The 14118-nt window shown below is 36.6% G+C and overlaps 1 protein-coding gene across 2 annotated transcripts in view; it reads right to left on the bottom strand.

Annotated features, from left to right (window-relative positions):
* AFG2A (AFG2 AAA ATPase homolog A) overlaps nucleotides 1-14118 on the bottom strand; it is a 339619-nt gene that overhangs the window by 50538 nt on the left and 274963 nt on the right. For both annotated transcript variants that reach the window (XM_059923550.1, XM_059923551.1), the window contains exon 15: nucleotides 11124-11288. In XM_059923550.1, coding sequence (XP_059779533.1) covers nucleotides 11124-11288 — 165 coding nt within the window. The remainder of the gene's footprint in view (nucleotides 1-11123; nucleotides 11289-14118) is intronic.

Below are 14118 nucleotides of genomic sequence, written 5' to 3'. Positions count from 1 at the left end.
TAGGAGCTTATATTCAAAGTTACAAGTGGTAATATGGCTCAGAAGACATAATCCACCTGACTTTTAATATTTTGGCCATTCATATCAGGTGCTGCACCTCATGGCAGGTTTATTAACGTGCTAATGTTGTACAAAAGACATCTTTAAATTCCCATTTATCCCATTCACAAAACATATTTGTCCAAGGGCTCATGAGGCAAATCTTAAAGTCACAGAAAGTAGTTTATCTTCTTGTAATTAAAATCTAAATTTATTTATTTGATGAATACATATAAACTTTATATGAGGTACTGTGTGAGTAGGCACTGTGAGGGATATTTAAAGGTGGATAAGCCAAAAAATGAGACGACCCTGTATAGATGTGAAGGTTGTGCATATACAAGGATGCCCAGCTGAGGGGGTGAATAAGGACTTAATGAAATAGGGACTTTCATGAAAGCTCATGTTCTGCTTGACAAGCCTCTTGCCCTCACAGGAATCTGTCATCAAATGGGGTAAAGGAGCATCTTTTTCTAATTCACGTAAAGGTGCTCCATAGGCTAAGCTAGTGGTGGCCTTGGACACAAATGCCACCAATCTTTCAAAAACACAAATCTGACCACAATATTTCTTATTAAATTCTTCAATGGTTCTCCACTGCTTAAAGGAGAAAAACAAGTCCAGATGATGTGCAAGGTCCTTCACATTTGTCTGGCCTACTTTTCCTGCTTTATCACCTACTACTTCCACTCTCAGACTCTTTTTCTACTCATATTTTAACCTTTAACTGAATCTAGAACACACTGTATTCTTTTATGCATCTCTGCCTTTCTGTGTGCCAGGCATGCTCCCCTTTCCAGCCCTACTCTACTTTGGGAACTCCTATTCACCTATTAAGACTCAGATCAACTATCCCCACCTTGAATCCCAGTTAGCGTAAGTTACATCCTCTTCTTTCTCCCCTAGTATTCTGCACATCATTACATCATGCCACATAAAACACATTATACAGAACTTAGTTGTTTATATGTCTTTCCCTCTAAACTAAAGACCTTATTCACAATACCTGGGAAATAATGTAAGTGAATAAAGAAAAACATAGTTCCTAACTTCAAGTAGCTTACAATTTTTGCGAAGATGACATCGAGGTAGCTAAAGACAACAACTGTCAGAAAAGTACATATAAAAAAATGTAAAGATGTTTCATATCCACTGTCCACAAGAGCAGGCAAATCTTTATCAAAGATTCAGAGATGTTAAGGGGGACTAAGAAACAGTTTCAAAGATTCTTCTGTTGACTCAGAGGCAGGAAGAGTCTTTCAGGAGGAGTTGAAAGATCCAGGTTCTGGTTCTGGGTCTGTCACTTATTTGATGTGGGACTTCAGACGTATCAATTGTTTTTGCTTGGCTCTAGTTCTTTTGCTACAGCGGTGTTCTCACAGTGTTAGGCACTCAGATAACGTATATCAAAAAAAAAAAAAAGTTTAAAACCAGAAGTGTCACTTTAGTGAACGTTAAAACTGATATTTTTGTTCATCAGAATTACTTAAGAGTCAACACGTAAATCATCCATCCAACATTAATGTCCACTGATTCAGTGGACAGAGTGGTTGCTTTGCTGGACTCCAAGAAGCAGAAAACCTGGTTTCTGCCGTAGAGGATCTTACAGTTTGTTTACGGGGTGGGGTGGGGGGTGGGCGGGGAGGGGGAAGGGGACGGGACATGAGGCGGCTGCTCATATTAAAATAACCACAAAAATATCCTAAGAGCTAAACAAGTGAAACAGAAATCAGAGTAAAGGAGTTCAAAAGGAGAAGCCATTTCTGGGTGGGGTTGTCATGATGGTTTTATGACAAAGCAGTGATTTCAGTAGGTTGTATAAACAAAGAGTACTCTGAAATTCTGGGCTATAGATATAGAATTTTAGGGTAAATGCACAAGAAAGAGTAGAGAAAACAAAGATCTCAAATAAGAACAGCAGACCAGCTGGTAACAACAGCATGATTTCATAGGGCAGTTTCTGATAAGGCGGGACAAGCAGATTGCACGTGTGTCTACAGGAGCTTGCTAGGTCCTGCAGTGCCCTGCTTCACTCTGAGATAGGAACACCGCTGCTAGCTGCTCTCTACTAGCACTACCCAGGTAGCCTGAGACCGGGCCAAAACGTGTCCTGTCCTGCCTTAGGATCTTTAGTCCTATCTTAGATGTGTTGTTAGGCTGGTCATATAGTCAATCTATACCAGGTTCTAGTACATTGATCCTGATTTTTAGATTAGGGAAAACAGTCACAAGAAGCTTCATGTAGGAAGAGTACAGATATCCTACGTGGTTACGATTGCTCCTTCTGTTTTCACTGGGTAGGAGAAAAGAGAGAGGCCATCAGAAGGAATAATAATCAGCAAGATAGAAAAGTAATTTAAGTCTCTCCCTTTATTAGCTATAATAACTCAAGCACAGTGAAAGGAACGCTTCTTGAATTAAAGAGGCACATAGGAAGGTGATTTTTTAATGTCAAGCTGGCATGAAGACCTTGAGTTATTATGAGACGCAGGAGGGCCTAGACTACAGAACAGAATTCAGGGCAAGACACATCACTTTAGTAAAATAGAGATATGTACACTAAATTTACATGAAGTTAAAGCTTTATGAAAAATTAATGTGAAATTATTTAACTCTAACAAATTGCTAGAGCTAGATTCATAAGATGACCCTAAAAATCACCATATAAAGTAGATTTTTACGTTTTGAAGAAAAGACTAAGAGGCAAACTCAATTATTATAAATAATAATTTCAGATAAATTATCTGGTTATTGAGACAATGAAAACTGCCTTATGGCAGCATCATCCAATACTGTAGTGGTAAATATAAATACTGAACTGATAAAACGAGGAAAGGATGAAGGGAAATAACATTTATGAAGCACTCCTTATGTGTCAGGCCTTGTTTCTTGGTGCTTTTACATTTATTATCTCATTTAACCCTCAAAACAATTTCAGTCACATAGATATCTTATAAATGACGAAACTGAGGTTCAAAGAAGTTAAATAACTTGCCTGTAACCACCCAAAGAGAAAAGAGCTACAGTTCGATTAAAAGTCTACTCAACTGCAGCATTAAAATTCTTTTTTTTCCCCTACTTTATTGCCTCTCTTGAAAGCTGAATTCTCAAATCTTGATATATGAAATAAATGCTATCATTGCCTATATTATTTATAAAATGTACAGCTGATACCTGGCTCTTAGAGAGTTTGTCAGTTTTAATGAGATAATCACTAAAAGGAGGGTAACATCCAAATGCAAATAAACATTCAATCCAAATTTTAGATATTAATTGTCAGTCTGTGTCAGCAAATTCCTATACAGAGAGGAAATTATGTATCTTCTTCATCACCTCTGTCCTCAAGCACATGGCACATGGGTAATGGGCCCCGTCACGGCTTCATATGCATCTATTTGTGACTGCTGATTTCCTGTCAGTGGGTAAGATAAACGTTTTCTTAAAGGAGCTAGGATAATTTGATATAAGACAAATACATGAAGTGGAATCTGCTACAAATAACTTAAAAAACAAAAATCAAAGGCAAAAGAAAACAATAGCTATAACCAAAAATGACTTTTTATTTCCTCCTGAAGTGAATTCCCATCTGCTTTTAAATGGCAACATGTTTTTCCATTAACTGGGAGCTACAGCCAAGAAGCCAAAGACAATGAGGTTCTGGCCACGGGGGAGCTGCAGGCGGCAGAGATGGCTGAAGGATGCTGCCTGCTTCAGCCGTTCCTTAGAGGCTGCTCCCTAGGGACCACATTCCCTTTTCAGCTGGTGACAAACTTCCTCTTGGGACTCTCCTGAGGATTAAAATAATGCTTTAATTCCCTGTATACCCTCTCCAAGGAGGGAAAATGAAGTAACTCAGAAGGGTAGAAGGAGCTACTTCAAACTTTGGGTGTCTGTAAGCTTTTACGGAACAATGTTGACCTGGCAAAAGCACCAGGTGACAAGAAAATATTTTAAAAAATTAACCCTCCTATCCCAGTCCTTTAATGAGTGCCAGTATCATCTCCATCCTAAACATTCTAAACAACTTTTTAATTAAAAATAAAATATTCACTACAGTTAAAATAAACATTTTATATTTCTAAAAAACAGAGTGTCAGCAATTTACTCATTTCTGGCTCACCCAGCCAAATTCTTGTTCGTATAGCTGATACTGTACAGTCAAATAAAATTAATTTTATATAATACTGAATATACTACTCTCCCGTGAGACAATGAACTGAGTCAGTAGTTTCATTTTTACACCAAAAGTGCCCACAGAGACACCCCAACTCTGAAAAAGAGGCTGTGCCTATAGCAGGGTGCATTGTTATGAGAAGGTTCCTCTATGACAAATGAGAAGGGGAAGTCTATTTTTCCTAAATCTAACTTTTTTTCAGTTCATTAAGTGTTTGTTAAGTGTGTACTATGTAGTAGGTTCTGTGCTGAAGGATATGGCCTTGCTGGGGGAAGAAATAAATTAGTTACATCAGTGGTAAAGCACTGAGCTTGTAGGTATCAGATGACTGAGGTTCAAGCTTTCAATTTGTTTTACTATTTAAAAACCTATCAGGAAAAAAAAAAAAAAACAAAAAACAGAACACCTATCAGGGACTTCCCCGGTGGCGCAGTGGTTAAGAATCTGCCTGCCAACGCAGGGGACACGGGTTCGAGCCCCAGTCTGGGAAGATCACACATGCCTCGGGGCAACTAAGCCCGTGTGCCACAACTACTGAAGCCCAGGCGCCTAGAGCCCATGTTCCGCAACAGGAGAAGCCACCGCAATGAGAAGCCCACTCACCGCAACGAAGAGTAGCCCCCGCTCGCTGCAACTAGAGAAAGCCCTCGCAGCAACGAAGACCCAATGCAGCCAAAAAAAAAAAAAGATCAAAACTAATTTTGGCTTTCAAACATTGTTGTGCCATTTTAATTCTGATAGAAGAAAAAAAGATGAGAGATCTTATATTTTATGTGAAGCTAAGTTTAATCTATCTTAAATTTCCTATTGATTAATTTTGAGACTTTAAAAAGATAATATTTTTCCTCAAACAATAATGCACCTGTGTGAATTACTTAAATATTCAGACCAAACCCTCCACCCATAACAAAAAACGTGGAACAAACCTGTCTTGTCCAAATTGAAAACCCTAGAACTACTAAGATATGGCTCTGGAATAAATGCCTATGAAGCTGTAATAATATACTGATTATAACTAGGACCACAGTAAGATACCCTTCCCTCACCCAAGCAATATGGGACATAAAAACGTAAACTGAGGGGCAGAATTTTCTGCTACTTTCTCTGTGACTATTTTTAGAAAATCTGATATAAAAATTAATCAGAAATGAATTTGCCTATATTTCAGACTGAATTAGGCATGTACTACATAAGAACTAGTAAGCTGGTACAATAATTCCTGGCACCAAGTGAGTTTTTACCTTTCAGCCAGACAGGACCTCACTGGCTTTGCTTTTTGTTTTGCACTTCTGTGTTACTACCATGAATTACTTCAAAGTGAGAAAGGCATATTTATACCTTGCTAACTACTCTTCCACTTCACTCAACTCAAGTGAAAGATTTATGGTTTCTTTTCCTGCCTACTTCCTGTAAACTGACATATCATACACAGCCCTTGGTCTCACATCAAAAACTAAATTCTAGAAATGCTGGAGCAGTCAGTTAGCAGTAACTGTATGTTCATTTTAACTTAATGGATGGTCATGCCACAGAGATGCTCATAAAGATTATTGTTTCAGACAGGACTTTAAAGGTGAATGCACTTTAACTGCTTCTCAAGCTACTTTCTACATGGATTTTCCACCCCAGTGGAATTTAAAAATTTAAAGGGGGAAAATCAAACAGACATAGTTACTAGTTGAAAAAAACAGTGAGTAGATTTGAGATTTATTTTGGTTGTTGTTATTAGCTATGACTACATGATATACTAAATCCAATTCCACATGTAAATTTACCTACAAGACTCTCTGAGTACCACTAATGATCTATTATGTGTTAATCTCTTTGGTTTTTACAGAAGACAGATAAAAAATAATAGCAAGCAAAACAGAATGTGGAGTCCCGGCCTGCTGGATAATTCAGAATGAAAAGAATCTACAGCTTCTTACTTAAGAAAGTATTAATTTCCCAGTACAGACCCATATCAGTGGTATTCAGAAGACATTTCTGTGTTGAGGAATACATAGTCCGAATTTTTCTTAAGAAATACATGTAGAAAAGCTGCACAAATAGTTTAATGCAATTTTATTCTGTAAATAAAAACAGCCTAAGTAAGGAGTTGCTAAGGACAGAAAAAATATTTATTTGCCATACTTAAAATTTTCATATTTTCACAGAGGTCTTGCTATTCTTGTTGAGAGTATACTTTTACTATTAAGGGCAGACTGGCTGTCCCTTTTATGGTTTTTATGAGAGAATCTTTGTAGACTGAGATAATTTTCCCAAATCTTAAAAGATAATAATAAAATCTCTCTGCCAAGTCTTTTGTATTTCAGAGTGCTTGCTTACATGATATCTTAATCTCATTTTTATGATCTCTATGAGAAAACAGTAGGGCAAGTTGTACACCATTTCCATTTGATAGGGTAAAGCAATCAAAGTTTAGGGATGTGTATAACTGGTTGGAAGCTGCTGTATCAAAAAGCCCCTAGACTGGCTGAATGGATACAAAAACAAGACCTGTATATATGCTGTCTACAAGAGACCCACTTCAGACCTAGGGACACATACAGACTGAAAGTGAGGGGATGGAAAAAGATAATCCATGCAAATGGAAATCAAAAGAAAGCTGGAGTAGCAATTCTCACATTAGACAAAATAGGCTTTAAAACAAAGACCATTATAAGAGACAAAGAAGGACACGACATAATGATCAAGGGATCAATCCAAGAAGAAGATATAACAATTGTAAATATTTATGCACCCAACATAGGAGCACCTCAATACATAAGGCAAATACTAACAGCCATAAAAGGGGAAATCGACAGTAACACAATCATAGTAGGGGACTTTAACACCCCACTTTCACCAATGGACAGATCAAAATGAAAATAAATAAGGAAACACAAGCTTTAAATGATACATTAAACAAGATGGACTTAATTGATATTTATAGGACATTCCATCCAAAAACAACAGAATATACATTCTTCTCAAGTGCTCATAGAACATTCTACAGGATAGATCATATCTTGGGTCACAAATCAAGCCTTGGTAAATTTAAGAAAATTGAAATCGTATCAAGTATCTTTTCCGACCACAACGCTATGAGACTAGATATCAATTACAGGAAAAGATCTGTAAAAAATACAAACACATGGAGGCTACACAATACACTACTTAATAACGAAGTGATCACTGAAGAAATCAAAGGGGAAATCAAAAACTACCTAGAAACAAATGACAATGGAGATACGATGACCCAAAACCTATGGGATGCAGCAAAAGCAGTTCTAAGAGGGAAGTTTATAGCAATACAGTCCTACCTTAAGAAACAAGAAACATCTCAAATAAACAATCTAGCCTTACACCTAAAGCAATTAGAGAAAGAAGAACAAAAAAACCCCCAAAGTTAGCAGAAGGAAATAAATCATAAAGATCAGATCAGAAATAAATGAAAAAGAAATGAAGGAAATGATAGCAAAGATCAATAAAACTAAAAGCTGGTTCTTTGAGAAGATAAACAGAATTGATAAACCATTAGCCAGACTTATCAAGAAAAAAAGGGAGAAGACTCAAATCAATAGAATTAGAAATGAAAAAGGAGAAGTAACAACTGACACTGCAGAAATACAAAGGATCCTGAGAGATTACTACAAGCAACTCTATGCCAATAAAATGGACAACCTGGAAGAAATGGACAAATTCTTAGAAATGCACAACCTTCCGAGACTGAACCAGGAAGAAATAGAAAATATGAACAGACCAATCACAAGCACTGAAATTGAAACTGTGATTAAAAATCTTCCAACAAACAAAAGCCCAGAACCAGATGGCTTCACGGGCGAATTCTATCAAACATTTAGAGAAGAGCTAACACCTATCCTTCTCAAACTCTTCCAAAATATAGCAGAGGGAGGAACACTCCCAAACTCATTCTACGAGGCCACCATCACGCTGATACCAAAACCAGACAAAGATGTCACAAAGAAAGAAAACTACAGGCCAATATCACTGATGAACATTGATGCAAAAATCCTCAACAAAATACTAGCAAACAGAATCCAAGAGCACATTAAAAGGATCATACACCATGATCAAATGGGATTTATCCCAGGAATGCAAGGATTCTTCAATATACAAAAATCAATCAACGTGATACACCATATTAACAAATTGAAGGAGAAAAACCATATGATCATCTCAATAGATGCAGAGAAAGCTTTCGACAAAATTCAACACCCATTTATGATAAAAACCCTCCAGAAAGTAGGCATAGAGGGAACTTTCCTCAACAGAATAAAGGCCATATATGACAAACCCACAGCCAACATCGTCCTCAATGGTGAAAAACAGAAACCATTTCCACTAAGATCAGGAACAAGACAAGGTTGCCCACTCTCACCACTATTATTCAACATAGTTTTGGAAGTGTTAGCCACAGCAATCAGAGAAGAAAAAGAAATAAAAGGAATCCAAATTGGAAAAGAAGTAGTAAAGCTGTCACTGTTTGCAGATGACATTATACTATACATAGAGAATCCTAAAGATGCTATCAGAAAACTACTAGAGCTAATCAATGAACTTGGTAAAGTAGCAGGATACACGATTAATGCAAAGAAATCTCCTGCAGTCCTATACACTAATGATGAAAAATCTGAAAGTGAAATTAAGAAAACACTCCCATTTACCATTGCAACAAAAAGAATAAAATATCTAGGAATAAACCTACCTAAGGAGACAAAAGACCTGTATGCAGAAAACTATAAGACACTGATGAAAGAAATTAAAGATGATACAGATAGATGGAGAGATGTACCATGTTCTTGGATTGGAAGAATCAACATTGTGAAAATGACTCTACTACCCAAAGCAATCTACAGATTCAATGCAATCCCTATCAAACTACCACTGGCATTTTTCACAGAACTAGAACAAAAAATTTCACAATTTGTATGGAAACACAAAAGACCCCGAATAGCCAAAGCAATCTTGAGAAAGAAAAACGGAGCTGGAGGAGTCAGGCTCCCTGACTTCAAACTATACTACAAAGCTACAGTAATCAAGACAGTATGGTACTGACACAAAAAAAAGAATTATAGATCAATGGAACAAGATAGAAAGCCCAGAGATAAACCCACGCACATATGGTCACCCTATCTTTGATAAAGGAGGCAAGAGTGTACAATGGAGAAAAGACAGCCTCTTCAATAAGTGATGCTGGGAAAACTGGACAGCTACATGTAAAAGAATGAAATTAGAACACGCCCTAACACCATACACAAAAATAAACTCAAAATGGATTAAAGACCTACATGTAAGGCCAGACACTATAAAACTCTTAGAGGAAAACATAGGCAGAACACTCTGTGACATAAATCACAGCAAGATCCTTTTGGACCCACCTCCTAGAGAAATGGAAATAAGAACAAAAATAAACCAATGGGACCTAATGAAACTTAAAAGCTTTTGCACAGCAAAGGAAACCATAAACAAGATGAAAAGACAACCCTCAGAATGGGAGAGAATATTTGCAAATGAAGCAACTGACAAAGGAGTAATCTCCAAAACATACAAGCAACTCACGCAGCTCAATTTCAAAAAAACAAACAACCCAATCCAAAAATGGGCAGAAGACCTAAATAGACATTTCTCCAAAGAAGATATACAGATTGCCAACAAACACATGAAAGAATGCTTAACATCATTAATCATTAGAGAAATGCAAATCAAAACTACAATGAGATATCATCTCACACCAGTCAGAATGGCCATCATCAAAAAGTCTACAAACAATAAATGCTGGAGAGGGTGTGGCGAAAAGGGAACCCTCTTGCCCTGTTGGTGCGAATGTAAATTGATACAGTCCCTATGGAGAACAGTATGGAGGTTCCTTAAAAAACTAAAAGTAGAACTACCACACGACCCAGCAATCCCACTACTGGGCATATACCCTGAGAAAACCATAATTCAAAAAGAGTCATGTACCAAAATGTTCACTGCAGCTCTATTTACAATAGCCAGGACATGGAAGCAACCTAAGTGTCCATCGACAGATGAATGGATAAAGATGTGGCACATATATACAATGGAATATTACTCAGCCATAAAAAGGAACGAAACTGAGTTATTTGTAGTGAGGTGGATGGACTGTCATACAGAGTGAAGTAAGTCAGAAAGAGAAAAACAAATACCATATGCTAACACATGTATATGGAATCTAAAAAAAAATAAAGAAAAAAAGAATGGTCAGAAGAACCTAGGGGCAAGACGGGAATAAAGATGCAGACCTACTAGAGAATGGACTTAAGGATACGGGGAGGGGGAAGGGTAAGCTGGGACAAAGTGAGAGAGTGGCATGGACATATATACACTACCGAACGTAAAATAGATAGCTAGTGGGAAGCAGCCGCATAGCACAGGGAGATCAGCTCGGTGCTTTGTGACCACCTAGAGGGGTGGGATAGGGAGGGTGGGAGGGAGGGAGATGCAAGAGGGAAGAGATATGGGAACATATGTATATGTATAACTGATTCACTTTGTTATAAAGCAGAAACTAGCACACCATTGTAAAGCAATTATATTCCAATAAAGATGTTAAAATAAACAAACAAAAAACAAAAACAAAAAGCCCCAAAAGAAGACTCTTCTACTTCTAGTCCAGTGTTCTCTCCACTATATTATGCTGCTTCTCTGAAGACTACATTTTGAGAAATAAGATAAGCTAGGTAAAAACAATTGAAATATAATAGAGGCCAGGTAAAATGCAATTTAATTTAGTGACTACCTGTCAATGTAGTGTATTTCCTGTTTTAAGATTACTTAATACACAGTTATTTAAAACAGCTGGCATCAAGCAATCTTTTCTTTGCTAATGACCCCAAGCCACTGCTTTCTTCCCACCAACGTATTTTAAGGGGAACTATCTTACCTCTGCTCCTGAATATGTATCTGTTTGGAGGATGAGTTCATTCAGATCAACATCATTACTGACTGGCATAGACTGAAACCGCAAGTTAAATATTTCCCTTCTTGTTGCTGCATCTGGTAAAGGCACGTAGATGATTCTATCAATTCTTCCAGGCCGCATCAAGGCCTATAAAGAAGAAGGGGCAACAAAGATTAACCAAGCTCAGAATTGATATTCCATATGAAGGAACCCAAGGCAAGAGGATGCCCAGAATCTCATGAATATCTCACTATTATCATAATTAGTAAATAAAACAAGTACTAGAGATTCTAAAATCTATTTCAAAGATTCAAACAAATAAACAATGTCAGAGTACTTTTGAAAATAGAAAAGCAGGATTTCTGAAAGGCTTTTTGCTCCTCAGCAACTGTCAGGTCAGTAAAAGACGACTACTGTCTTTTAAGGAAATGTGTATATGACTTGCATTCATCATATCAAAAGGCTTTTTTTGGTAACTTCCTGAAATAACTCTTCAAATATGGGTTAAGCTGTTTTCAGAGAGCCCACAAAATAACATAGCTCAGATCAAAGAATACTTCTAGAGCTGACAGCAGTCAAATGAACTTCCCTAATATTTTATTGAAGGCGAATGCCTGAACTATCTTAGAGCTAATGAAGTCATCTATTCAGAAAAAACTATTGAGCTGTACTATATACCAGAGTTTGTTCTTGGTACTAGGAAACAGCATGAATAAGATAGATAAGTGTAAAATTGAGTATAGTGAGAGTTACACGTCTGTGAATATACTAATAACCTTTGAATTCTATATTTTAAGTGGATGAATTTTATGGTATGTAAATTATATCTCCATAAAGCTATTAAGAGAGATATGGGTCAAAAGTGTGCGTGTGTGTGTGCTTTGAGGGGATGGGACAGCTTTTAGTTGGGGTAGTCAGAGAAAGCCTCTTTGAGGAGGTAACTTATGCAGATATCCAAAGGAGACAACCATACAAAGATCTGGGAAAGAGCATTCAAGGTAAAAGAAACCTCAAGTACAAAGGCACAGATGACTGGCATGTTCCAGAGACAGAAAAAACCCACTGTGGTAGAAACAGTGAATAAAGTGAAAAGATGTAGGAAATGAGGTTAGAGAGATCGTCACAGGCAGATTATGAGGTCTTAAACAACATGGTGAAGAGTCTGGACTGCATTCTATTTGCAATGAGAAGCCACTAGAAGGTTTTAAGTAGGAAGGTGAAATGGTAAGGTTTACAAGCAAAGATCATTCTTGTGGGACAAAAAAAGGTCTAATAAAAGTCCAGTAAGGAAAGAAAAGAGAAGATGGGGTAGAAAAAAATATTTGAAGAAAAAGCTGAAAATTCCCCCAAATTGGTAAACAACCATAAATTCACAAAATCAAGAAGCTCAGTGAATTTCAAACAAAATAAATACAAAGAAAACCATACATGAACACATTATAGTCAAACTGCTGAAAACCAAAGATAAAATCTTAAATGCTGCCAGAGTGAATACAGGGAACAATGACTGAATCACCAATGACTCTCAATTAAAACAATGGAGGGCAGAAACCAGTAGAACAACATCTTTAACGTGTTGAAAGAATAAAAATGTCATGCCAGAATTCTATTCCCAGTGAAAGTACTCTTCAATAACGAAGGAAAAATAAAGTCATTTTTAGATAAAAGAAAACCAAGGAAATCTGTTTCCAGTAGATCTGCATTACAGAAAACGCTAAAGGAAGTTCTTTAGGTTGAAGGGAAATGACATGAGATGGAAAATTGAATCTTCAGGAAGAAATAAAAAGGATTAGAAATGATATACTCCAAAAATGTAGACTCCTTCCATCTCCAAAAAAATTACTCTTCTTGCTGGCATAATCAGAAATAGCAATCCTTGAATATTTAGGAGATACTCACTTATAAAGAGTGAAAAACAGCACATTTCTATATGTGTACTTATGAATATGAAGTATCCAGAAAGAAGGTGTGATAGAATACAGAAAGTAAGGAAGATAAGAACTTAGACATGAACTTCTTTTAATTATAAAAACTAAAACAACAACAACAACAACAAACCCCCAAATCCTGAAAATGTAGCTGGGACCATACATTAAACACTACAGAAAATACAAACATTGAAACCTCATATGGTTGCTCTGTGGGACTTAGTTCTTAGGGAACTGGTGCAAAAAATGATGATATTCTGTGAGTAATAAACTGTCCTCTGTCTCTGACTCAGGAGTCTCAAGTCTTTTGCCAGATTCTATGAAATTGTGGCAGACTAACTTGTTAGCTTTCAAATAGGGTGAAGTCTCAGAACCTTCATATTTCTTAATACGTTTGTTCCTAATAATGGAGCCTCAACATATATAAAGCAAAAATTGACAGGTTTAAAAAGATAAATATATGTAATTCCACAATCATAATAGGAGATTTTAACACTCCTCTCTTAGCATTGATAGAACTAGAAAACAAATCAGTAAGACAGAGAGGATCTAACAAGACCATCAATCATCTTGACCTAATTGATATTTATTTATAGGCCTCTATGCCCAACAACTGCAGAACACATATTCCTTTCAAGTACACTTGGTATATTCATCAAAACAGCCCATACGATAAGCCATAACACAAAACTCAACAAATTCAAAAGGACTGAAATCATACAGAGTAGAACTCTGACTATGAGAAGAGTAAGTTAGACATGAATAAAAATAGGACATAGAGGAAAACCCCAAACACAATGGAAATTAAACAACATACTTCTAAATAAACCATTGGTCAAAGAAGATATCACAAAGGAAATGAGAAAATGTTTCAAGTTGAATGATAATGAAAATCTAACATATGAAGATTTGTGGAATACAGTTAAAGCAGCGCTTAGAGGCAATTTTATAACTTTAAATGCTTATAGTAGGAGAGAAGTCTAAAAGCAATGACCTAAGTTTCAAGAGTAAGTACAGGAAGGAAATAATGAACATGAGAGCAGAAATCA

Source organism: Balaenoptera ricei, chromosome 5 (genome assembly GCF_028023285.1).
Source record: "Balaenoptera ricei isolate mBalRic1 chromosome 5, mBalRic1.hap2, whole genome shotgun sequence".
Taxonomy (NCBI): Eukaryota; Metazoa; Chordata; class Mammalia; order Artiodactyla; family Balaenopteridae; genus Balaenoptera; species Balaenoptera ricei.
This window is presented reverse-complemented; position numbering and strand designations above follow the sequence as displayed.